This window comes from Callorhinus ursinus, unplaced genomic scaffold (assembly GCF_003265705.2).
Source record: "Callorhinus ursinus isolate GAN/ISIS: 27379988/994484 unplaced genomic scaffold, GSC_fseal_2.0 scaffold54, whole genome shotgun sequence".
Lineage (NCBI taxonomy): Eukaryota > Metazoa > Chordata > Mammalia > Carnivora > Otariidae > Callorhinus > Callorhinus ursinus.
In genome coordinates, this window is record NW_027397116.1 from 3,478,494 (window position 1) to 3,503,593 (window position 25,100).

The window sequence follows — 25,100 nt, forward strand, 5'->3', positions numbered from 1 at the left end:
AAACAATATCAAAGGTGAATGTAAGACTTTAAAGCTGAGAAGTGTTGAAGGCTTCTGAAAGGCGAGGAACCCCAAAGTGTAAATAGGTCACATAGCAACGGTGGTTTGATCTGGTCTGAAGTTAATGGACCATTTAGTGCCTAGGAGGGGACAATTCATTCCATGGAGCCTGTAAAAACAATAATGAGCATTTTGAGGCATTTGCATCTGTGGTGGGGGTATCGCTTAGTAACTAAGAGCGTGCCCTCAGGAGTAAAACTTTTGCCAAATCCTACCTTCATCACCCATCAGCTCTGTGACCTTGGACAAACTGGCACCTGTTAGAGTTTCTTTTCCTTCATTTATAAGATGGGGTCAAGCCACACGACTCATGACGTTGCTGGGAGGATCACATGCCTGACAGGCTGTATAGTAAACGGCAGACGCTGTGCTGTATTAAATCACTTTAGAACAACCCTGGTAAGGCAAGATTCGAATTCCCTATTTTATCAAAAAGGAGACGTGTCCATAGAAGCTGAAGTGCTTGCCCAAGGTCACTCAGTGAGGAGGCTTCTCCTTCTGAAGCTCTTACAACACCACAGTCGTCTCTTCCAAGGTGAAAGAGAGTCTGTGTTCTCCTCCCAAATCAATGGGCTCGGGCAAAGTCACAGTGCGAATTTCAGGCATCATGACCAGTCCACAGAAGCCTAGCCGTGGGCAAGAGTATATAGGTTTGTTAGAAGCTGAGAATGTGATCCAATTCCCCCAAAATGGTATGCCATTTCAAGACTTCCGTTGGGTTCCTCTGGAGAATGAGTGCTGCAGAAATGTATCATGTGGAGAAAGCCTGAAAACAAAGGCATCCCTGGGGAACACGGTCACATTCCTGGCCTGCACTCTGTAAGGGTCCAATCTCCTGAGCAGGGCTCAGGCAGCCTGAATCTCTGTCCCTAGTGCTGGGGCCTAAGGCTCCAAGCATCTGTCCCCCGCTGCACAGGCGGGGTCTTGATGGAACTTTACATTGTGGGGGGGACATGGAGGCGTGGCTCAGAGCGCATCCTGCCTTGTTTTATAGAAAGGAAATCAAGGCCCTGGGAGCGACAGAAACAGAGTGCCTAGGTCGTGTGCACTTTGCTCTACCTGACCTTGCCCCTTCCTCTTCTAACATCAGGGACTTCTGGGTCATGAGAGGCTGTGGGAAGCACACTGACCCTCAAAAGTGGGGAAGGCAGTGACTCTGTCAGATACAGTTAAAAAGAGGAGCCGGCCCAGACCAGCCCCCCAGCTAGTGAATTTGAACCTGATAACCAGGTGCTCCACAGTGTGCTCACCTGATACCCACCTGTACTATGGAAGGATGCCCCACCCCAACCCGGTGGAGGTAGGGCAGAGGTGGGCTCATCAAACAGCTGTAAACACTAAGGGCAACCCAGCTGCTGCCGGAACTGCATGAGCGGCTCACTGGGGAGAGCAAATTCTGTTTCTGCAGCCACCTGACCAAGTGGGGCCACATGGTGTAAGCAGAAGGAATAGGAAGGCTCTCCTCTCTCCCTCCCCCAGTGGCTCCCTGCGGTGCCTGAGACCTTCCACTTCTATAAGAGTTTGGAAGTCCTAAGGAGAGCTGGAAATTCTCTAGTTCACCTCCCTCCATATAGAGATGAGAAAAATAAAGCCCAGAGACGTTAAGCAACTCTGCCAAGGGCAAACAGCCTAGCTCAGAACTTTACAAAGCAGGAACCCTGAAATAATAGTCTCACAGATGATCCTTGAAGAGAAATTGTTTAAAGGTTCTGAGATCAGGTTTAAAGGTTCTGAATCAGCTACATTCTCTATTCTCTCTCTCTTTTTTATTATGTTATGTTAATCACCATACATCACATCATTAGTTTTTTCTCTATTCTCTTGTCTAGTCCACTCATTCTCTATTCAGCAAATAGTACTCAGTCTCGAAAAGCGGAACGCACTTTAGAGATCTGGTCTAGCCTGGCAAAGCTGAAACCAGTCTGTGGGTATGCAGACCTTGCGAGCACAACACACACAGCTACCTCGGGCAAAAGGGCTGTGCCTTGACAGCTATTCCCGGTGCTTTGTTAAAATGGCAATGTTCCAGGGAGAGACATAGCTGACCAGCGTCGCCAATAACTTTTAGTGTGCTTCATTTGTCCGAGGCTTTTCGAAGTGAGAGCACTTGCCCTCCTAAGGCCAAACACTTGCCCTAAGCTAAGCCTGAGCCAGAGGCTGCTGCCTGGAGAAAGTTCGGCCCCGCGAGGAGGCTAGAAATTAAATGGGGAAACCTGGAGACCCTGGCTCCTCTGGAAAGGAGAAGTCAGAAAGAGGGAGAAAAGAAAAGGTGGAAAGTGGGCAAAATCACTCCATAAGCTTTGGCGGACCAGTGATCAGCTTTCACCAGAAGGAAACAGATGACAAACCCAGCCCACTGGGAAAGCAGCCTCCCCACCCCCGCCCCCGCCAAGCCACACCCCCTACTCGCGGCCCCTCCCCCCCCACCCGGGAGAAGCCATCACTCCGGAAATTAATTCCTCCCCCATAGCCTTCACGGGCCGCATTCCTCTCCCAGGCAATCACCTAAGATCTAGCAAGGAACTTTTTTTTTTTAATTATAAGGAAAGGGTGGCTCCCCTATCAATAAAATGCTGCTTCAATGAGTACAACTACCCTTTGGGTCATTATTTTAAGTGTTTGAAATTTCTACTTAAATAAGGTCACTTTCAATTTGGTAAATACTCCTAAGTCATCATCTTAATTCACGGCCAGTCACCCTAGGAATGCTGAGTAAGTAAACATAATCAAGCATTAGCTAACCAGCCACAAATCCACTTGAGTTTATTAATTTCTGTCTTGGCAGAGAAGCAAGAGAAGGGAACAAACCATCAGAGACATTCACGCATCATTCATTCAATAAATATTTATTACATACCAGGTGCCAGGTACTGTGCTAAGCTAAATATAGGTTGCATTATTTTATTAATAGTCACAGCTAAGTTCTATATCAAATCCCATTTTCCCCCAAATATAAATCTTAATTCCTGAGGTGCTTTTTCTTCATTTCTGCCTAATGTGCCTTCTTCCATGGAGTAAATGATACATCCTAACTCTTAAGCTTCCAGACTCTCTATCCCTCCCCCCAAAGACCCCCCCTCCCATCATCCCTCAAATAGTTAATGAATATAAACTCCCACTAGAGCTCTAGAGAGGCACTCACTATTTTAAAAGTCTAGAAGAATAGTAATGGTAAGAAATAGTTCATATCATTGCACTCGGATTTTTTTTATACATTTGGGTTTTGGTTGAGGGGAGTACCTTATACTTACTCTAAAGGCTTTTTAAAATACTAGCACACATATATATTCCAAATGCAGACAGAGCTGTAGGCAGGCTAGGAAAGCAATCTGAAGAGGACCACCTTATCAGAGGAATTCCCTTTCCTCATTTCAAAGGAGGCTCCCCTTTCCCATACTCTCCCAACACCACCAAAAACTGGCACCTGTCCAAATTCATTTACAAAGGAAAGGACCCACTCGGAGAACTGACCTTAAAACAAGTCGCTTTGCTCATCAGTAAAGAAGCTACTTCCAAGGTCCCTCTATAGCCTGTGGATTAGGGGATCCAAGCTAACCTAATCCTCCACTACACCTCTTAGGGACCTGGTACACACACACACACACACACACACACACACACACACACACACACGAACCCCAGCACAGCCCCCCAGCCCCACACTGCAGGCCCTGATTCCCCCAGGGACAGCCAGCTTACCGAGATACACAAAACACCCCCACACCACCCAGAAGGGGAGAGAGGCAGGACTCTCCCTCCCTCAGCCAGGCAGTCTCCTGAGGCTGCTGACATCACAAAGGTGTCAACTGGCAAGCTCATTGTCATGTGGCTCTCCCCTGGCTCCCCTTCACTTGCAAACGCAGGGAAAGGGTGAGACCTTTCAAAGCCGCCAAGCGGGCAAGCTTCCAGCAGCAGTCTGGGAGTGAGCGGGCGGCCGAGCCACCAAGCCGGGCGGCGGGGCATTGGGCCTCGCGTTTCAACTTCTTCTCAGTTCTCCTGTAATGGAAAATTGCTTTGCACAAAGCTAGAGTGTTACAGTTCTTTCCAGCGCCACTCCTCCCCCACCCCGCCCCTCGGCAGCCTTCCGATCAGAGGGACAGCGCCCGCAGGAAGGTGGAAGGAGGGTAGTTGTGGCTTCTTACTATGTCCCTTGCTTCAGGCCCTGGGCCCGGGTGGTTACTCTTTTCCTTTGGAATGGGACTGGTCTCGGGGTCAAAGTGTCCAAATAACTGTCAGTGTCAAGCCCAGGAAGTGATCTGCACAGGGATCCAGTTAGCCGAGTACCCCCCTGATGTACCCCTGAGCACTCGGAGGCTATACTTGAATGATAACCGCATCACCTTTTTGCCAGCGATGAATCTAGGACTCCTCAGTGACCTTGTTTACTTGGACTGTCGGAATAACCTGATTCGCGAGGTGATGGATTATACCTTCATCGGGGTCTTCAAACTCATCTACCTTGATCTCAGCTCCAACAACCTAACCTTGATCTCCCCATACAGTTTCTCCATGCTCAGCAACCTGGTGCAGCTGAACATCTCCAACAACCCTCACCTGTTCTCTCTGAACAAGTACACCTTTGCCAACACCAGCTCTCTAAGGTACCTGGACCTCAGAAACACCGGCTTGCAGACCTTGGACAATGCTGCCTTCCAAAACCTCCTAACACTACAGACCCTGTATCTGAGTGGAAACCCATGGAAATGCAACTGCTCCTTCCTGGACTTCACCATCTACTTAATAGTGTCCCATCTGAACCATCCAGGTGAGGGTCTGATTGCGTGTGGGGACAAGGAGGATGTGATGGAGCCGGAGGAATGGGTTCCAGAAAAGGTAAAGTCAAAAGATGGTCAGGATGGGAGAAAACTCTGGGGGAAGCTGATCGAAAGCATTCTTATTGCGCTGCAGGATCCACCCTTGGGTTGACTGGAGAGGCAATAGGGTCCGTAGAGAAGTTCTGGAGTAGGAATCCAAAGAGCTGAGTTCTGGTCCCAAACTCAGCACTTACTAGCCGGCTGCCCTAGGCACAGACAGTGTCTTTGAGCCTCAGTTTCCTGATCCATCAGGTGGGGACAATAATATGGCTCAGCGTATGGAGCTGTTGTGTCAATGTAAAATGGTATGTGTGGAAATGATCAAGTTCCTTAACTGCAAAGTAACAAATTCAGGGACACTGTATGCCACTGGTGCAGTATTTTAATCTGTTTGATTCAGTGACTGAATTTTTCTAAGATCCGAAAGTGAATTCAGTCATGCATAGGCCATCCAAAACCCGACAGTGTGATGTGCAGAGGAGAAAGTTCAATAGAGGTAGAGGGAGGGGCACGGGAGCTCCCTAGACAGTGAGAGTGGGAGTGGAGAGAAGGGAGAGAAGGCTGTTGATGGCTTCTTTGTCTTCAAGATGCTAACCCTATAAGGAAGGAGGGAATGGCATGCATCCAAGAAGAACAGGTTACCAGGGCCCACTCTGTCCAACAGGGAGATTCCAATCTCATGGGCAGATTCTCAAGTCTTACCTGGTAGATTTCCAAGCCAGTTGCTGCCACCCCTCTGCCATGGTCCCCCGGGCATTCCAGTGCCTCAACCCCCTCTTCTTCTCCGTGACTTTTCTGTCCCATCCTCAGCCTACAATTATCCCACTTTACCAACACCACCTTCACTCAGGACTTCAAGGAAATGGGAAATGAAAGCCTGGAGCCACGGATGTAATCTGGTAAAATTGGACTTTGGATTCAAACCCTGTCAAAACCGTGTTTTCTCTCCCTTCCCCGAGTGGCTGTTTTTGAAAATATTTTCATGCACCAGCTCCCTTCCCTGAGTGTTTGTTCTTGAAAAATATTTTCAGGCACCAGCACCTGCTGAAGCCTCCAGCATGAAGTTCTTGCCCAGGTGGCCATATCCCAGAAAGATTCCTGGCCAACATGATAGGGTTTAGGGAGACCTGGGGGAGAGGGAGCTGAATGGTGGTGGCAAGTGAAAATGTGCTCTCCTGGCCCTCCTTCCAGTGGATGGGTCTTAACCTGTCTTCCAGGCAGGGCCTGGATGATGGTGAGGCAAGCGAGCCTCCTGGGATGCAAAATTCAGGGAGACAATAAGAGTGGGTGGCTCCTTACATTTCGTGCCTTAGGCACCTGGCCCAGCTCCCAGGTACACAATCCGAGTTAGAATAAATCAAAAGGAAAGAACTTCATCAGACCATCTTCTTAAGAGGACGAATCATAAAAGAATAGAGGAGCAACTGTCTTGGGAACTAGCCTGTGAAGAAGCTTCATCTTCTCTTGCCCCCTGCCCACCATAAGTATATATTTTCCTTGAGTAGAGCCCACCAAGTAGCCAGGAGGCCCTCCTACCCTAGCTGAAAACGGTGACATAGCTTGGCTTCTTCCCCAGTCCCAAAGCCTGCTGCTTCACCTGCCACCAAATCTCCCTCAATCAAAATTCTGCTTATAGAGTTGTGTCTTCTCAGAGTGCTCAGGATGACTGCTTTGGACTCCTTGACTCATTTCATTCCAGGATTGACTAGGATTATAAATCGGATCTGTTTCACTGTGTGTTTTCGAAAACATCAGAAGCGGGTATCTATCTTGTCAAGCTCATAAGCTCCTCATGAACGAAGAGTCTGTCTTTTGAGGTAGACAAAGCTTTTATCCACTGGCCAGTATGAGCCTCCCCCCCCCAACCCCCGCCAACTCACACCCACAACAACTGCTGATCTGCTCATCTCTCTCTGCTGTTTGGTGGCCTAGAGAAACCCGCCCAGACAACTTCATGCAGAACTATGGTCTCCTTGCCCTGGCTAACAATTGTGATCTCTTTGAAAACACTAATGAGCCCAAGGCCAGACATAGAACAATTTATCTTTGTAGAGAGCTTTGCAGCTGCTAGAGTTTTTTCACACATGCGGTCTCATTTTCTTTACTTTAAATGTCATACCAACCCTTAAATTTTGTGCCCTAGGCCTGTGGAAGAGGCTAGGATTGGTAATTTTAACCCTATCATGACAGGGTTGAGAAAACAGACTGGCCCAAAATCACATGGCTAGTAAGTAGCAAAAAAAAAAAAAAAGATTTGAACCTCCTGATTCAGGTCTTTTTTTGATGAGACTACTATATCTTAAATCCCTGAATTCCATGGTAACTATGATCCTGTAAGTCAGTTTAGTTATAAATATGTCATGTTATAAGCATATGGCCACAGCGTTTAAATTTCAACTTTATTTCCTATCTGACTACACATGGAACTCACCCAAGATCATTTCCATTGGATAATGAGCTCTAGCCATCATAAACTCATTACATGCCTGCACGCTCCTCACAAGCCCAAGTTCATCCCAACCCACTCAAACTCCCAGAGTAGGAGCCTAACCTCAGTATTTGCTCACTTTTGCATCTCAGTCAGTCTGATTGTCCCTTCCCACACATACACACACACACACACACACACACACATACGGTCACATACACATAAACACACGTGCAAACACATGTACATATACCCACATACATATGAGCACAAAGATGTGCTCATACGCACATACCATACATGCATACCTATATATACACCTACTCACATACATAATCACGTACATATTACACATACATGACACACACATACACACATCAATATTTAGATACACACCCACACGTGAAGAGGCACACACAGTAAAATTCATTAGATGCTTCTCTTGCCCTTTAGCCAGCCCTCGACACAATGGAAGATATTTCTTTCGTGTGACTCTCACATGATTCATGCCTCTGTTAAGTGGAAATATCTTTGCTATGGGCAAACACTCAAGCTTAGGCCCACCTCTTTTACCACCTTGGCTATCAAAATGTGATCTTCAGCATGTTCTAAAATAGAGCATATACATCTCTCTCCCCACGTACCCACACTGCAGGATCTAAGAAGAATCTCTACGAAATGAGCTGAGTAACCTCGTTATTTAGAAAGAAGAATCCAAATTAAAGATGGGTTTCATTTTGGACCCAGGAAGATATGAACGTTAGTACTGGGAGATTTTCCCTGTGGGAGAGTATTAAGGTCAGCATGACAGTAAGACGGCAGTATAGAGATCCCCTGAAAAGCAAGCTTCCATGCTACCACCCAGTTCATCCATTCATCTGTTGAGTCCTGTTGTGTGCCCAAGAAGCGCTCATGGAGAGAACCTTGAGCTGTGTGTGGAGACTCACATGACTATGGTCATCTGCACCATGTATGTCCCACGGTCCAGTCAGGGACAGCAGGACTATCCTACTGAACAGAGCAGGACAAAAGAGGCCACCACGTGCCCACCGGGTAGAGCAGGCACTTGGGGCAACCTCAGTGGCAGGTGGGAAAGGACAGCCAGCGTGCAGGCAGGGGAGCCCAGTGTTAAAGAGCTCGGGTTGGAGTGAAACAGACCTGAATTATAACCCTAGCCCTGCCACCTGCTATTTATAGGAAATCAGAGAAGTTACTTAACCTCTCTGAACTTCAACTTCCTCATCTTTCAGACAGGTATAATAATAGAACCAACCTATCTAGGCGGCTGAGATGAGAACGCTTACAAACTGCCGTTAGCATTAAGTCTTGCATACCAAAAAGCATTCAATAAACGAATGGTTGGCAGATGTGGGAAAGATACAGGGTACTTAAGAGAGTAGCAGACATCAGTCAGGTGACCCTGGGGTAAGCAGTAGACTTCAGGAAGCCTCAGCACACGTGGAAAGAGAGGACAGTGTACCCCATCCAGGAAACATGACTATAAGGATGCACGGGGGGAAGGGGATATAGATAGGACATTGAAAAGTGAGCAGCAGGTCCCAGGGCTCTAATTCCTGGGAAAATGGGACAGAGAGAATCTTCGAGGGAGTTGGGTATTAGGCAAGTTATGAACACAGGAGTTCGGACTGGGGAACAAAACCAGAAGCTCAGATCAAGGCTTCATCTCAGCCTAGACCATAAGACTCAGGGCTGGGCCAGTAGTAGTAGCAAAGTGGTTCTTCCTGACTCACCTGAATCTGGAACTGGAGTTCTACCTAAAGACAAGCCCCACTTTCAGGAACAGGTGTGGACATGCAGAGAGCTTTCAAGGCATGAGGGCAAGGAGGTCCAGCTGTGGGGCAGACATGGCCTTGAAAGCAAGAAGTCACCTACATGGTGTGATTTTGTTATCTAAAGAAGACTTTGCCCCCATCCACTGCCTACCACTGAGCTAAAATTAGCCATTAGAGATTTACACCTTTGGATCCCCAAGAGTGCCCAAATCTTGAAGAGGACCCTGCAAAAATATATGAACTCCTGGGCTGAATAATACCAGCCCTCACATAACATCAGCTCTCACATCAGAGGCAGAAGTGAATTCTTGAGAAATACAATTAGCTAAGATTAATTCTGCAACAGTGGGGAACGTTGAAGGAAGCTGAGGTCCAGGAAAGAAATGGGGAAATCTTAAAACAAAAGATGTGAAGGCAGTAATATGCTCTTCCCCTGTGTCCCATGTTGGCTCAGTTCACCCCCATAAAGGGGCTATAGAGAAGGCTAACTGTTTTATTCACCTTTTTTCATCATAAAGCTACACTGAATAGGAATATCAAAATTTTCTCACATTGGCAAGAGATTTGGTGCTATTATTAAAGGTCTTCATCAAAAGAAACCCTCCAATGATACACTCACCAGATGCACTGAAAACCATTCCATCCTCAAAGAGCTTACATACTCATTTTGCAAACATGAAAATCACAGCAGAAATGGAGGTGAGTTATAAAGTGCTGGTCACCCAGATGCTCTGATCAATGCAGAGTTAAAAACAGACCCACAGATTCCATTTACTTTTTGGCCTTGGTCAGCAGATAGGAGAACTAATTCCTGGCTGGAACTGTAATTTCCCAGGCATTAATGCTCTTTGAAGGTGAGAGTGGCAACTGAGCTCTTCCCAGGATAGAGCTGCCCTAGTAGGACAGGGTTGAATGCCTCTGAAGATGCTCTTAAAAACTCACACAACTCTAAGCTTCTGGACATAAGGATCCTGGCCTCCATCCTATCTTCTCTCAAAGTCCAGTCTAGTGCTGTCCAACTAAAGTCTCTGTGGCAGTAGAAATAGCCTATATCTGTTCTGTCCCATATGGTAGCCCCTAGCCACATACGGCTATGGAGCTCTTGAAATTAGGCTAGTGCAAACGAGGAACTGAATTTTTAATTTTATATTGTTTTAAGTCATGTAAGTAGCCCCATGAACGGCCACTGGCCACCATATGGGTCAGGGTAGCCTTTTAATATAAGATGCTTCAGCTGGAACTTTAGAATCTCACTTCCTTACAGGTAAGTGGCTGTAGAGCCAAGCCCAACATGGAGATCTGGGAATTCAGTGTTTCCCACCCCCCATGCCATGACCTCTCCTTACTTACTTAGACACATCCTAGTCAATTCGACCCTGAAATATTTGTTGTATGTTCATTATATGCCCAACATTGTATTATAAGGCTGGAGTGCTTTCATCATAGGGAAAAGAAGTCATAATTTCCATCTTCAATAAGACAATGTGGGATATAAGAGAGAGAAAATGCAATTGAAAGCCAAGAAATCCTGTCCTGGTCCCAGCAATGCCACTGGGTGATGTGGGGCAAGTCCCTTCCCCTCTGAGACTCACTTGTCTTTGAAATAAAAGGAGGCTAGGATTAGATACTCTCTACAGCCCCTTCTAGCTGGTAGTCTATAGACCTAAATGGAAAGATAAGGTGCACTTAACTGCAGGAGGAGAGCAGTGATCCGCAGACAGGGTCCCAGATGGGCAATGCAATGGATCAATGCTGACGCGGAGGCTTTCCTGGAGAAGCAGGCCACAGTCACATAATTAGGACATGCACATAATTAGGAAGCAGACAGCCTCGAACTCCTGCACTGTCCTACCTCCTATCTTAAGTATCATCTACTTGACTAGAATAATACCTCCATCCCCAGGGGACTCAGTGCCCTAGACTGTCCTCCCAGGCCTGGCCCACTCAAACAGTGGTTCTCAAATTCCACTGAGCGTAGGAACCCCAGGCCCCGTATCCAGAGAATCCGGTTTTGGACAGTGCAAATCCTTTCGCCGTATTTCGAAAGACCCTATGACAATGGCTTCCATTCTAGATCTACGGCAGCTGCTCCCACTAGTGAATAAATTGATTTGCACCAAGACGTTAGTGGCTAATAATGTTTTGACATGTCTCCCTCAAGGGGCATTTGCAATGTGACAGAAAACAACAAGAAACAGTGAGAGTTCGGAAAGTGACAGACTACCAGGAGTGGAAGTGGGGGTAGTTTGGGGACAGAGTGTCCCTCGCCGTCAGCTCTGAAATTATCGTCCTTAAGCAGTCCTGGGTCATCCGATGGTGGGGCCCACAAATCAAAGAGGAGTCTGGGCAGGAGTGTTGCAGAAGCAGGGGACAAAGCCACTCAGGGACATCTGCAGGGAGCAGATGGGTTGGGTCATGTGCTGTTTTGGGTCCACGTCATCTCGAGGGCATTTTGAGCGGAGAACATCTTAGTTTCATTCCAAGGCTACTTCATCCTGTATTCAAGGCTGCTGTAATAGGATAATGGCCCCATTTCAACCCACCAAGTACAAAGTCATCTACTACTGTGCCAAGACTTAGATTTCCAGAATGAATTCAGGTCCTCGCACGCTTCCACTGTTAATGCTAACCCATCTTCTCCATCAGAGATATTGCTGCAAAGGCCAGACACGCAGAAAGGGACAGCTGGGCCGCAGACGTTTCCATGGCCATCAGCTGCTCTGCCAGCCTATGTCTCCGACTTTCTCACAAACACCTGCTGAGAGCCAGAGAAGCAGCCTCACGGGGGGCAATGAGGGGGCTGGGAGGAATACAACTGGGTCAGTGGTCCCAAACCGCCCAGAAAAGCCAAGAAGGGAGTGGGTAGCAAGAACCTGCAATTTAGGAAGGATCCTGAGTGATTTGCACACACTCCTGAGCTCAGCCCACTTGAGATCCCTGAAAGTAGGTGATCCAAAGTCCCTTCGAGCTCAGAAATGCCAGACCTCTGTGCATGGCCTCTCTGGTCACCCAGCACCACTCGGGCCTCTGGAAGGCAGCAGTGCAAAGCTGGCCAAAGCAGCCAACCTCAGTCTCCTTATCTCTAGAAGTGAAGGGCTCTCCAGCCTGGAGATAAGCCAGCAGAGTGTGGATGTGGCTAGAAAGAGAAACAGAGATCCAGCCATGAAGGGCCTTTGGAGGATTCTCTGGGGAACATGCAGGGCATCCTGAGAAGCTCTGGGAAGCAGGCGAGCTTGGATGCAGGGCTAGGAGGCTCCTGTGGGCATCCAGGTAAGGGAGGAAGGTGGTCCACAGCAGCAGATGAAGAAGTCTAGACAGGTCAGAAGGAACCATTTAAAAGGTAGAAGCAGGGACGCCTGGGTGGCTCAGTCGGTTAGGTGTTTGGCCTTTGGCTCAGGTCACGATCCTAGGGTCCTGGGATCGAGTCCCACGTCAGGCTTGTTGCTCAGTGGGGAGCCTGTTTCTCCCTCTGCCTGCCGCTCCCCCTGCTTCTGCTCTCTCTCTCTGACAAATAAATAAATAAAATCTTTTAAAAATAAAATAGAAGGTAGAAGCAATAGGACTCCAGACTGAACTAGACCCTCCCAAGTTCCCAGTCCCCCCTTCATGATTTCTGGCACAATTCTAAGTAATTAATAGATTTGAATACTTAAAATTTATCTTCTCTGATAGACAGTAAGGTCTATGAGAGCAAAGAACATGTCTGAATCTTCAGAAACTAGCTCAAGGCCTGACACAGAAAAAAGGCTCAATAAATATTTATTGAGAAAATCAATGAATAAATGAGATATGGAAAATAACAGGAAAGAATTGGTTTGAACAGCTCTGGAGGCTTCCCTGGGATGGACACTCTCGGAGGAGCGGCAGCAAGGAGCTTAAAGGAGAACCATGTCCCATCTTGAGCGTGTTGAGTGGGAGGGCCCCTGTGAACCAGGAGGCCTTCAGATGTTCTGACCTGAAATCCAGAATAAAGAATAGAATATGTACTTGGGAGAATCATCAGCTCACTGGTGATCACTGAACCAAACAAAGAATGAGATAAGCCAGCAAAAGAGTTTAGAATGGGGATGGGGGGGTGGGGAGTAACAGGTCAAGGAGAGAAGCTTTGGGGAATGCCAACATAGGGAAGGGCCAAAAAGAGCCACCCATGAAGTGCCCTGGGCAGGAGCAGCCAGGATAAAAGAACGGAAATCAGAGAGGGGTGGACTCACAGAAGCCAAGAGAAGAGTTTCAAAGAGTAGAAGTAGGTCAAGTAAGGACTGAAAAGTGTCCATCACATTTAGCTACCAAGAGGTCCCTGAGGTCTTGGACAGTTCCAACGGCATGATGGGAGTGGACAGTGGGTTACAGAATGAACAGCAAGGAGGAAAAGGGGTGCAGAAAAAAAATCTAAACTTGGGGCACCTGGCTGCCTCAGTCGATGGAGCACGCAACTCTTGATCTCAGGACCATGGGTTCAAGCCCCGCGTTGGGTGTAGAGTTTACTTGAAAAAGAAAAAAACATGTAAACTCTTCTAGGAACTTGGCTGTGGACTGAGGAGAAAGGGTGATAGATGGAGGAGAACTGTATAAAGGGGGTACTTATTTTCTTCAGAGCAAAGAGGTCCATGCATGTGTTTATCTGCTGCTGAGGAGTCATGCAGGGGCAAAGACTCGGGACAGGGGCAATAACTGATGTGAAGCCAGGAGTGGATGGACTCCAGAACCAAATGAAAGGCCAGCCTTAAACAGGGAAAGGCCCCTCCTCTGGGAAGAAAGCGAGGGTGAGCACGCATGGGCCTGAGTGTGAGGATGTGGGGCAAATGGAATCGAGGGGCCCACCTGAGAGTCCCTCTTTTCCTTTCAGTGAGATAAAAGACAAAGAATAACTTCATATCAAGAAAAGTACAGTTTCTCATGCTATTTTCTTTTTTCTTTTTCTTTTTTGTGTGTCAATTCATTCTTTTTTCTTTTTTTAATTTATTTTTAAATTTAAATTCAATTAATTAACATAGAATGTCTTATTGGTTTCAGAGGCAGAGGTCAGTGATTCATAGGTCTTATATATTACCCAGTGCTTCTCATGCTGTTTTCTCTGATGCTTCTGTAACACCAACCCAATTAGGAGATCCTAAAATATCCCTTTGGTCTCCAGATGATCACACTCCCGATTGAACAGGCAAAACTAAGATGGGCTCTGGATTCAAACTGCCTGGTTTTTAATCCTGCCTCGGTCTCTTACCAGCTGGGCCACAGTCTGCACAAGCATCATGCTCCTCACCTGTAAAATGGCAATAAGTTAGTACCTATTTCTTGGGTTGTTGTGCTAATGAAATAACCCACATGAGGATTTTAGAAGTGCACATAGTCAGTGTTCAACTAATGTTAGCTACTGCCGTTGCTGGGACAATTCTTGGTGGTGACCGTGGACGCCACATGGGGTGCAGAGAAGGGGGAGGGCCGTGTGGGTGACAGAAACAGGAGGGTAAGTGGTGTTCTGATGCTGCCTGCCTTGTCCACAGGGAGTCCAACTTGGGCGGGAGGGGGATGCCTGGAGCTTTCAGCAGGGGGGAGGGAGAGGGTATTTTAAAACCTTCAAAATGACAGCATTATGGAAAAAAAATGAGACGTAATGCCAAGGCTTGGGCCAGGCACTGGGCATACAGCTAAGAACAGAAACAGACATGCTGTCATGGAGCTTCCACTCTAGCAGGAGAGGAATAAATAAGCACATAAGTGTATGACATGATGTCAAGTGATGATAAGGGCCATGGAGGAAAATACGGAAAGGGAAGGGAGAGAGTGTGCCTGAGGTGGAGGACAAAGCAGATCCTTTCTGTTGGGGGGTGCTAAGGCGGTGACATTTGAGCAGAGAACCAAATAAAGAGAGGGGACAAGCTGTGGAAATAAGACGTGGGGAAGGGGAACTTTCTAGACAGAGGGGAGAGCAAATGCAAAGGCCCTGGGGTGGAATGAGCATGATGTATTAGAAGGGGAGTATGGTGGAGACAGATGAAGGAAGGAGACAGAAAATTAGTGAGAGGCCAGATTAGGCAGGACCTCTAAGCCAAGGGGAAGCTTTTGATTTTGTTCTAAGTGTGACGGGAAATCATGAAAGGGATTTGAGCAGGGAAGCAACATGACCTATGACCTGCAGAGGGCTCCCGCTGCTGAATGGAGAGAGACTGAGAGAGCAGGGACAGGGGTGAGAAGGGCTGTCACGCACGGTTCAGGTGAGGGAGGGAGGTAATGGTCCAGACGACGAGAAGACACAAGAATCAGGATATGTTTGGAAAGTAAGACTAACAGGAATGGCTGTGGTTTGAGATGTGGCTCGTGACGTGAGAGAGGAAGCAAGGAGAGCTCCAAAATTCCCGCCTGGGTGACTGGTGATTGGTCTTCTGCTACTGAGCTTTTCTAAATTGCCTCTTATCCATGAGGACAACTGTCTACTACCTGGGTTCTTCTGAGCCGATGGGTAGTTATTAAGCAGGCCCAGGTCTAGACCAAACTGAGAAGAAACAAGAATTTGCCCTTAGCTTCCGTGAGCCAACTGGCACCATCCCCCAGCCTGGCTATGCCGCCTGACTCCCTGCCCCCATCAAAACCTTACTCAAGAAAGGTGGTAGTGAGGGTTTCCCCCTGGGTAGGGCTTAGGTTGTTAGCTCCTTTTTCAGAAGACTATATACTTTAAGCCTTATTTTGTTGGTGGAATGAAAGGTTCTATCTCCTGTTGGCCTTATTCCGGGTACTGACAAGTGCACAAGAAGGGATTAGGAGGAAAAGGGGTCTTTGTACCTGTAGATCATGCCCACATACAACCCCTTATACAAAAGACCAGTCCTATAGCCTAAAGCACCTCTAAAGTACAGGAATAATCGGGTTGAACTTGCTGGATTTGAAGGTCTTTCCTGTAATGTTCCAGGAGTCTATGAATCACTTTTAACCTTTACCAAAATATGGACTCTTTATCCAAGGAAAAAAATTGTACTAGAGAAGAACTGTAGTGCCTAAGCCCAAATCATCCAAATCTTTATATTTTCAAGATGCCAGGGATGGTTTAGACCATAAACTGCCTTCTATAAAAAGCCAGATAGCAAATATTTTAGGCTTTGTGGACCTCTGCTGTAACTCCTCCGTTTGGCCATCTGTAACCTGAAAGCAGTCATAGAAAGTATGTAAATAAATGGGCATGGTGTGTTCCAAGAAAAAGTTATTTACAAAAATAGGCAGCAGGTTGGATTTGGCCCGTGGAGTTTGCTGAACCTGGGCTTACGCCATCAAGGGGAGATAGGCAGGTGATGAGAAAAAAGGAGCTCTAGGTAGGAAAGGTAGAACCCAATGTTCAGCGGACCATGCATGAGGGTCTGAGAAGGGGGCCTTGCTGGTTGGTTGGCTTTGGTGCTGTTGGGCTGCTATGTGGTCCAATCTAGGTTTCTCTCTAGAGAGTCATTTCTTCTGGGCCACCCAGAGTGTAGCAAAATATTACCATGGTCCCTTCAAATTCCAGTTGGGAGCTGGTCCTAAAGAGCAAGGCCAAAGACACAAGAGTTTGAGAACTGTTGTATGAGGCCAGACCAATAGCCCACCCATTCTCTCCTGTATGCATTCAACAGACATTTATTGAGCATCTACTATGTGCCAGGCGTTAGGGAGACAAAAGTGAACAAAGAGGGCCTCTGCTCTCAAACAGTTCTCTAACACTAACTGGGGAGTAGTAATAAGTACCCTTTGATGCCATGCCCACAGCACCTGCATCCTCACTTGTCCTCACCTGCATTTACCCTCGTTTCCTTCTCTGCAGTCTCAGAGGACCGAAGAGTGCCCCTTCCCAGCTCAAAACTTACCCCTCCATTTGGTCCTGGGGACCTGTTTCTGACTCCTCTGGGACTGCACACCCCTTGGTTCAGTGAATCTTCCCCAAACCCTTACAAAGGAAGTGGGATCAGTATTTGTCTATCGTAGAGTAATCCAAGGTGGCAAGGGGTTAGCTGACCCACCTATGGTCTTCTATCTCCCCAGGTTCACTATCGTCTGAGCATTTTGTCGATGACATTGACCCCAATGTGTGTTAATAAGATAACATTTCATTCATTCAACAGCCATGCTTTGAGGTCTAGTACGGGTGAAGCACTGTTCTGGGTGTTAGGGGCATAACAGTGAACCACTGTTCTGGGTGTTAGGGGCATAACAGTGAACCACAGAGACAAAAATCCATGTCTTTGTGGAGTTTATAATCTAGTGGGAAGAGGCAGACAAATGAGTAGGACATAAATCCACTTCCCTGACAAATACATAATCAGCTGGAGAAAAAAAATAAGACAAAGAACCATACATCTAGTGATGTTCGGGCGAGCTAGGGCCTAATAAGGAGAAATGGGAGAATCAGGTGAGGTCTTTCTCGGGGTTCAAGGTGGAAGTCTTATGACAAAGTGGTGACACTGACAGAACCCGGTGCTGCATTCTCAGTAGCGGGTACAGTTTAGTAGAGAAGGGAGTCTCCAAATCCTACCCTCCAGTGTATGTTGTCACCATGTGAAGGCTGAACCCTCCACGCAGCCCAGATGGTTCCTGAGCAAGCACACCAGCACTTGCCTGCCCCCGGCTCCTTGGGAACCTGCAGCCGACCACAGGGCAGAACTGTGGTCCCTGCAGGCGAAGAAAGGAGCAGTTTGCCTTAGAACGACTGGGTTCATACCAGTTTTCTGAAAGGGAGGCTTTCTGGGCTCCTGCACTAACAGATGTGATTCTGAGCCACAGAAACTCTTGCTCCTGCAGACACAGGATTCTGGCAAACAGGTTTTCTGCCTGGGAGTAACATGCTATGTGTGGAAACAAACCAGATGGGGGGTGATGTTTCCTTAGGAACTATTTGCCGGAAGAATTTAAACATTAATGACACCTGTAATTGTACCTGGGAGCTTTAACTGGGACAAATGCCCTGGGCCCATGGAATGGGGCTGAGAGAGGGAGGACATGGGGGCTAGTCACCTGTTTCTAATATGCATAAAGGCCCTGGAGTTGTGCAGTGCACAGCATGTACAACAGTACTTGGTAGCCTTTTGTCAGAGGAAAGGAAATCAAGAGCCAGAAAGGGAATAACTGATAAATAATTTATTCATTCTATAGCATGGGAATAATTAAAACTGCTCAGTGAGGTGGTCAAGAATAGAGCTTAATTTTGTAAAGCACCTTCTGTGATGCCCAGCACACACCAGGCACTCCAGGGTCAGTAGTTGGGTCGATAATCTCTAATGACATCAGACCAGAATAGGAAAATAATGTATGACTATCAAACTAATGAAAAGGAAATGAAATAATAAAATAAAAGGCAACAGAGTAGAGAGAAAGAGACATAAAAATAAGTGGGACAAATTGAAAACAAATGTATCAGTCTAACATTAAATGTTAGTGGAATAATTACAATACAAAGTTTGCTAGACTGGATGGAAAACAAAACCCAGCTACATGCTGCTTACAAAAATATGTCTTAAATATAGGAACATAGACAGATTAGAAGTAAAAGGATGGCAAAAGATAAACAAGGCAAACACTAACCAAAAGGAATTCGATGGAGCCACACTAATGTCAAAGATGGCAGACTTTAAGGCAAGAAGCATTACTAGAAATAACGAGAGAGTTTGCTCAGTGAGAAGAGGGTAAATCTACCAGGAAGAGGAAACAGAACTTTCTACACATCTAATAACATATCTTCAATATATGTAAAGCAAAACATGACAGAGCTATATGAAGAAGTAGGTAAATGCACAATCAAAACTGGTCACCTGAACATCCTTCTCACAGTAGCTAGTAGACCATTAATAGACTAAGAGTCACCAAGAGACAATAGTTTTTATAGATAAAAAGTCAGTAAAGATATAAATAACAAAGTCAACAAATATACAGAAGACCTGTATAAAATCACAACTTAATTGGCATCCATAGAACGACACCCTCAGCAAAGATAGAATACACACCTTTTGGGGGCACATGAAAACTTACTAAAATTGACTTTATGTTCAGCCATAAAGCAAATTCTCAATAAATTTCAAAGGACTGAAATCATAGAGAGTATGTCTCTGACCACGGTAGAATTAAAGTAGAATTCAACGATAAAAATATTACTAGAGGGGCACCTGGGTGGCTCAGTCGGTGAAGCGTCCGCCTTCGGCTCAGGTCATGATCCCGGGGTCCTGGGATCAAGTCCCGTGTCGGGCTCCCTGCTCGGCGGCGACCCTGCTTCTCTCTCTCTCTCTGCCGCTCCCCCGCTTGTGTTCTCTCTCTCTGTCAAAATAAATAAAATCTTTAAATATATATATATATTACTAGAAAATCCCCCCAAATTAAGTATTTCTTTCAAGAAATGATACCTCTTATTAACAAGAACAACAATGATCAGACACGGATTCTGTCTTCAAGAGTTTTGTCTGTCGGGCGCCTGGGTGGCTCAGTCGTTAAGCGTCTGCCTTCGGCTCAAGTCATGATCCCAGGGTCCTGGGATCGAGTCCCACATCGGGCTCCCCGCTCAGCGGGAAGCCTGCTTCTCCCTCTCCCACTCCCCCTGCTTGTGTTCCTGCTCTCACTGTCTCTCTCTGTCAAATAAATAAATAAAATCTTTAAGAAAAAAAAAAAGAGTTTTGTCTGTCTGGTTGGGGAGAAAAGATACACTCCTCTGGCCAAGAGCCTCCAAGGGAGGGAGAGTGTCACAGGCGCAGTGAGAACGCAATGGTGGGTCCAGGAGTGGGAATGACCCCATGCAGTCTGAGCTACAAGGGTGAGGGGGCTATGGAAACGCTCCTGGGAGCGCACTGACTCACACCAGATGTTGAAGGCTAGGAAGGACTTGATGAGGCAAAAACTGGAGGAAGAGACATTTGATACAGAAAGAGCACGTCCCCAGGCTAGCTACTGGTAAGGGCAAGATGCAATCAAGGAATTAATAGTTTAATTTGACTGGAGCAAAGTGTCGGTCACTGGAGTGCCAGGAAGTGGGGAGGGCGATGGCGAGGTAGTAGGGGGCAGGTGCGGAGGGCTCTGAGCACCGGGCCAGGTGGTCTGGATGTTATTCCCAGGCCTACAGGTGAGTCAGAGGAGGGCTCTGAGCCAGAGTTTGCCTGGGAAGAGCTGTGCTTGAGGAAGGGAAATCTGGCAGGGGTGTGTGAAATGGTCCAGAGCTGGGCAATGGGGAAAGTGGAGTTAGGGAGACCTGCTGGGAGGTAGGAGGGCTACCACCTTGGCAGTGCCTGGGGAATGGGGAGGGGGAGAGAATGCAGCAGTAGAAAAACCCAGGTCTCCCTCCCCGCAGAGCCACCCACATCCACATCCCGCACTTAAGAGCAACCTAACAAAGCCTTCAAATCACTGCTAATTGCCCCTTTCAAGGTAATGCTCCCAAACGGGACACGGTGTTTCATGTTTAGTCTGCCGCTAAAGCCCCAGTTTGAAAGCTGAATCTTCTTAAAATAGAAGGAGATAAACCCCCAACCCACAGAATCCCACATTTTCCTTTCCCCAACACATCTTTCTTTGTATTGTCCCATACCAGGTCTCTGGCAGTTTGGGGAGGTGACCCAAGCCCCAGACGCCCTCCAGCCAGGCTGAGTGGAGAGAGGACTCCAGGTGTGACTGGGCTCCTGCCTCTTGACGCCAAGTGTAATGGAGCCCCCGGCCCCCACCCCTTTTCCTCTCCTGAGAACTCTCCCCTTGGAGCATGGTCCCCCCAGAGGACCTCTTCCTCTCCTCCCCTCTGTAATCTTTGCACACCATGGAGGTGACCGCCCCACACTGCTTTCCACTCCTGTGTCTACAGCCTCCACCAAGAGCCAGTCCTCAAAGGCATCACGGCCTTCGGACCATCGTCCTGAAAATAACCAACCATTCACCACAGGTGCACTGGCACAGGGGTGAGGCGCGGGGAATGCTATCCAGCTTGCAAGGGACTTCGACAGCCCCCCAGGCCCAACGGCCTCCTCCCCACTCAGCTCACTTCTGTACCCCTTTCCCTAATTCCCCTGTGCAAACCCAGTTTCCCTAACTTCCTTGGTTACCAAGGATAGGAATGCATTCACATAACCTGCAGCTCCACACTAGCTTGTCTGTGTCTGCCACTTCTGTAGACGAGCTTAGATAGCTCGGTCTGCGTTTTCTGTGTCTTGTCTCCTGCCTAGATCCTTCAGGTTATCTAGAAACCTCTGTGAGTCTGTTTCCTTATGTGTAAAACAAGAATGATAGACTTGTGTGTGTCAAAGTTGTTATAAGAATGAAACAAGACGTTTGTATACCGCTTAGAATGTAGTCAGAGCTTGGAAAATATTAGCAGCTATTATAATTTTGAGCATGATTATCTCAAGCCCTGGTCTCCACCCTGCGTTGGAGCTCATTTATGTAATGCCTGCTGGATACATTCCCCTGGCACCACACACACACACAGGCACCTCTGCATCAACGGGGCGGAGCATATGGAGCTAGGAAAAGGCAGGGCTGAGGGCAAAGCTCTGAGTTCTGTGTGCAACTACTGAGCACCAGGCACAGTGGCTTGCATCCTCGCCTGTGGCAATTAAACCCTCTCAATTACTCTGGGAACAGGTAGCATTCTTTGCACGTGTAACGGTGAGGAAATGGATTCAGAGAGGGAAATGGATATCCTGCCGAAGTTTACAAAATTAGTAAGTAACAGTCTAGATTTGAGCCCTGGTCTGTCTGGCTCCCCCAGAGCCCACTTTGCTTTCTGTTATACACTCAAGTCTATGGCACTTGACATGGGGAGGGGCTCAGAGAAGTAGCCAGGCAGCTGAGTCAGCTGCTAAAAAGGACCGAAGACTCATGTAGGTCGTGTGATGAGCCCGTGATGCCAGCCTCACCGCTGAGAAGCAGAACTGCCTCTCCTACTGGCGATCCTTTTCTCTGAGCTCCCCACGCCCCGATTCCCTGAGTGGAGAACACATCGGAGGCATTTCCAGGGAATCTTGTCCCTCCCGAGAGGTGAGCCAGCTGTGACACCCTTGTGGCCCCTGGCTGGACTCAGGCCGGGGTGAAGGGAGAGGGACAAGGTTGTAGGGGAGAAGTGGGAGCCAAGAACAGGGAGGGGAGAGGGAGGCGACAGATACTGACGGGGGGCTCTGTGGAGGGGCAACACTCCGTAGAGATCTTGCTTGTTTCCAACCTCCCAGCCCCTGCTGTGGGGTCTCGTTCCTGGAGGATCCGTAAGGAGCCAAGTGCAGGGGCGCCTGGGTGGCTCAGTCATTTAAGCCTCTGACTCTTGATCTCTCGGCTCACATGATGATCTCATGGGTCGAGAGATCCAGCCTGGCATTGGGCCCTGCTTTGAGCGGGGAGTCTGCTGGAGATTCTCTCTCTCTCCCTCTCCCTTGGCCCCTCCCCACCCTCTCCCTCAGATAAATAAATAAATCTTCAAAAAAAAAAAAGAAGAAGGCAAGGCCCTTTTCAGGAGGCAAGCTGCCTGCAGCGAAATCAGAAGCGGGGCAGGGGCAAGAAGCAGCGCGGGTGCAGTACGTCTCAAACCTGACTGTGCCTGCCTGTCACCTTGTTGACACGCAGATTCTGATTCGGGAGGTTTGGGGGGTGCCTGAGAGCGTGCATCTCTAATGAGGTCCAGCTGCCACCCATGCCACTGGCCCACAGACCACACTCTCAGTAGCGAGGGTCCACATGGCCTCTCCGGGTCCCCTTTGGACCTGCAACCCTGGCGGTTCTACTCTCTCAGCACTCTGCCCGCTGTGTTTTTCCTTGCAGATGATCAAAATGCCACGTGCGTGGAGCCCGCAGAGCTGGTGGGGTGGCCCATCACGCAGGTGGGGAACCCGCTCCGGTACATGTGCATCACGCACCTGGACCGCCAGGACTACATCTTCCTGCTGCTCATCGGCTTCTGCATCTTCTCCACGGGCACCGTGGCCGCCTGGCTCACGGGCATGTGCGCAGTGCTCTACCAGAACGCCCGGCGCAAGGCGAGCGAGGACGACGCCGAGGAGGAGCACGGGCAGAGGGTAGACAGCAGCAGGCGCATCTTCCAAAACAGGGTGGACTCGGGCCAGGACGGGTTCCCTCAGCTGATTTAGTTGCCAGAGACTGCCATCTGATGATGCCTTCCCCCCAGGCTCCCTGCCTTCTGGCTCGCTCTCCCCCTCCCCTTCCCTCATGGCTGTCTTAGACCCCGACTATTTAGTAAAACAAATAAAATGTTTGGTGGCCATTTCACAAGTTGGCCCTTTCCTGCTCAACCAGCTTCCAGGCACTTCCTTGAGCTCAGCGGGATGGCGTAGATCAAAGTCTAGAAAAGTCTAGGAAGCTGGTGCGAAAGTGCAGCTAAATGCTGAGAAAGCCCACCACAAAAGCAGGCCAACTCCCGTTTAATGAACACCTACTATGCCTCTAACTTAGGTGCTGGCAGGAGGGATGAGAGAAACCTAAGACTGAGAGAACCTGTCCTCAGAGAGCAAACAGTCTGGGATGAGTCACGATTGATGTGAATGAAATGGAGAAAACCACAAGACCCGATGGCAAGAACTGACGTCAAGAGAACACGTCCAAACACGTCCACAGGCCAACTTCACACCCCATCTCAAGACAGTCACTAGATCCTATAATACTGACATTAGCTTACGGTGGAAAATTGAGGCCCGGAAAGGTTAAACAAGAGACTGGTCAGTAGCACCGGCCCCCCAAAGTCCACGTTCTTTCCTTTCCATGAAGCTGCCTCCCCAGGAAATGTTTAGCAACACACCCAAGGGCTCATCGTGTACGCCTTGGACCAAACAAAGGAGTGAGGCACACAGAGGCAGCACCGCTTCCTGTGGCCTTACCAAGCGCCCGGCATCGTACCCAGCTTTGTACGCATTTTCTCACCGGGTCGGCCCCCACGACAACAGGTCAGGTGGTTGCTGTTACCCTCGTTTCCCTGAAGCTCAGAGAGGCTAAGTAAGCAGCTCAGGATCAAAGAGTTGATAAGAAGCCGAACAGTTGCTGAAGCCTGGGCTGCCTGACCCCAAAGCCCATGCCCTGTGCTCTACGAGCTGCTATCTTTCATGAAGTGCTAAACAGAAGACCTGAGTGTGTACCAGTGAGATCCACCTCCCCGGACAGGTCAGAGGAAGGGAAAGGGAACAGAAAACGGGGCGGCTCAACCTGAAGACCCTTCAAAACTCCCATCCATGGCCCTACCCACAAAGCCAGCTGTCCCGAAACCCCTTCATGGATCCCACATGATTCCCCGGGGTGTGTTCAGTGTGATGGTTAAGAGTATGAGCTCCTACCATACGATCCAGCAATTGCACTACTGGGTATTTACCACAAAGATACAAATGTAGGGATCCGAATGGGTACATGCACCCCAATGTTTATAGCAGCAATGTCCACAATAGCCAAACTGTGGAAAGAGCCAAGATGTCCATCGACAGATGAATGGATAAAGAAGAGGTGGTTCATATATACACAATGGAATATTATGCAGCCATCAAAAGGAATGAGATCTTGCCATTTGCAATGACGTGGATGGAACTGGAGGGTGTTATGCTGAATGAAATAAGTCAATCAGAGAAAGACATGTATCATATGACCTCACTGATATGAGGAATTCTTAATCTCAGGAAACAAACTGAGGGTTGCTGGAGTGGTGGGGGGTGGGAGGGATGGGGTGGCTGGGTGATAGACACTGGGGAGGGTATGTGCTATGGTGAGCGCTGTGAATTGTGCAAGACTGTTGAATCACAGATCTGTACTTCTGAAACAAATAATGCAATATATGTTAAGAAAAAAAAAAAGAAGAAGATAGCAGGAGGGGAAGAATGAAGGGGAGTAAGTCGGAGGGGGAGACGAACCATGAGAGACGACGGACTCTGAAAAACAAACTGAGGGTTCTAGAGGGGAGGGGGTGGGGGGATGGGTTAGCCTGGTGATGGGTATTAAAGAGGGCACATTCTGCATGGAGCACTGGGTGTTATGCACAAACAATGAATCATGGAACACTACATCAAAAACTAATGATGTAATGTATGGTGATTAACATAA

At 48.0% G+C, this 25,100-nt stretch overlaps 1 protein-coding gene and 1 long non-coding RNA gene across 4 annotated transcripts in view; one reads left to right on the forward strand and one right to left on the reverse strand.

Moving 5' to 3' along the window:
- Positions 1 to 25,100, reverse strand: part of LOC112839260 (uncharacterized) — a 90,203-nt gene that overhangs the window by 46,952 nt on the left and 18,151 nt on the right. The window contains exons 6-9 of one of the 3 annotated variants that reach the window (XR_012375636.1): positions 19,211 to 19,358; positions 14,146 to 14,355; positions 13,500 to 13,579; positions 12,845 to 13,050 (exon numbers count right to left, since the gene is read on the reverse strand). This is a non-coding gene — a long non-coding RNA (uncharacterized lncRNA). Of the gene's footprint in view, positions 1 to 12,844; positions 13,051 to 13,499; positions 13,580 to 14,145; positions 14,356 to 19,210; positions 19,359 to 25,100 lie in introns of those variants that run through there. The other 2 variants (XR_012375637.1, XR_012375635.1) reach the window with 2 other exon arrangements.
- On the forward strand, positions 4,194 to 23,273 carry LRRC52 (leucine rich repeat containing 52). Its single transcript, XM_025892061.2, has 2 exons — positions 4,194 to 4,825; positions 22,827 to 23,273. The coding sequence occupies exons 1-2, from the start codon at positions 4,204 to 4,206 to the stop codon at positions 23,150 to 23,152; spliced, it is 948 nt and encodes a 315-aa protein (XP_025747846.1). The 5' UTR covers positions 4,194 to 4,203; the 3' UTR covers positions 23,153 to 23,273.

Coding starts and splice junctions, on each gene's coding strand:
- LRRC52 (XM_025892061.2), top strand. CDS start 4,204: ATGTCCCTTGCTTCAGGCCCTGGGCCCGGGTGGTTACTCTTTTCCTTT. Junction 4,826..22,826: donor GTCCCATCTGAACCATCCAG/GTGAGGGTCTGA, acceptor TTTTCCTTGCAG/ATGATCAAAATGCCACGTGC.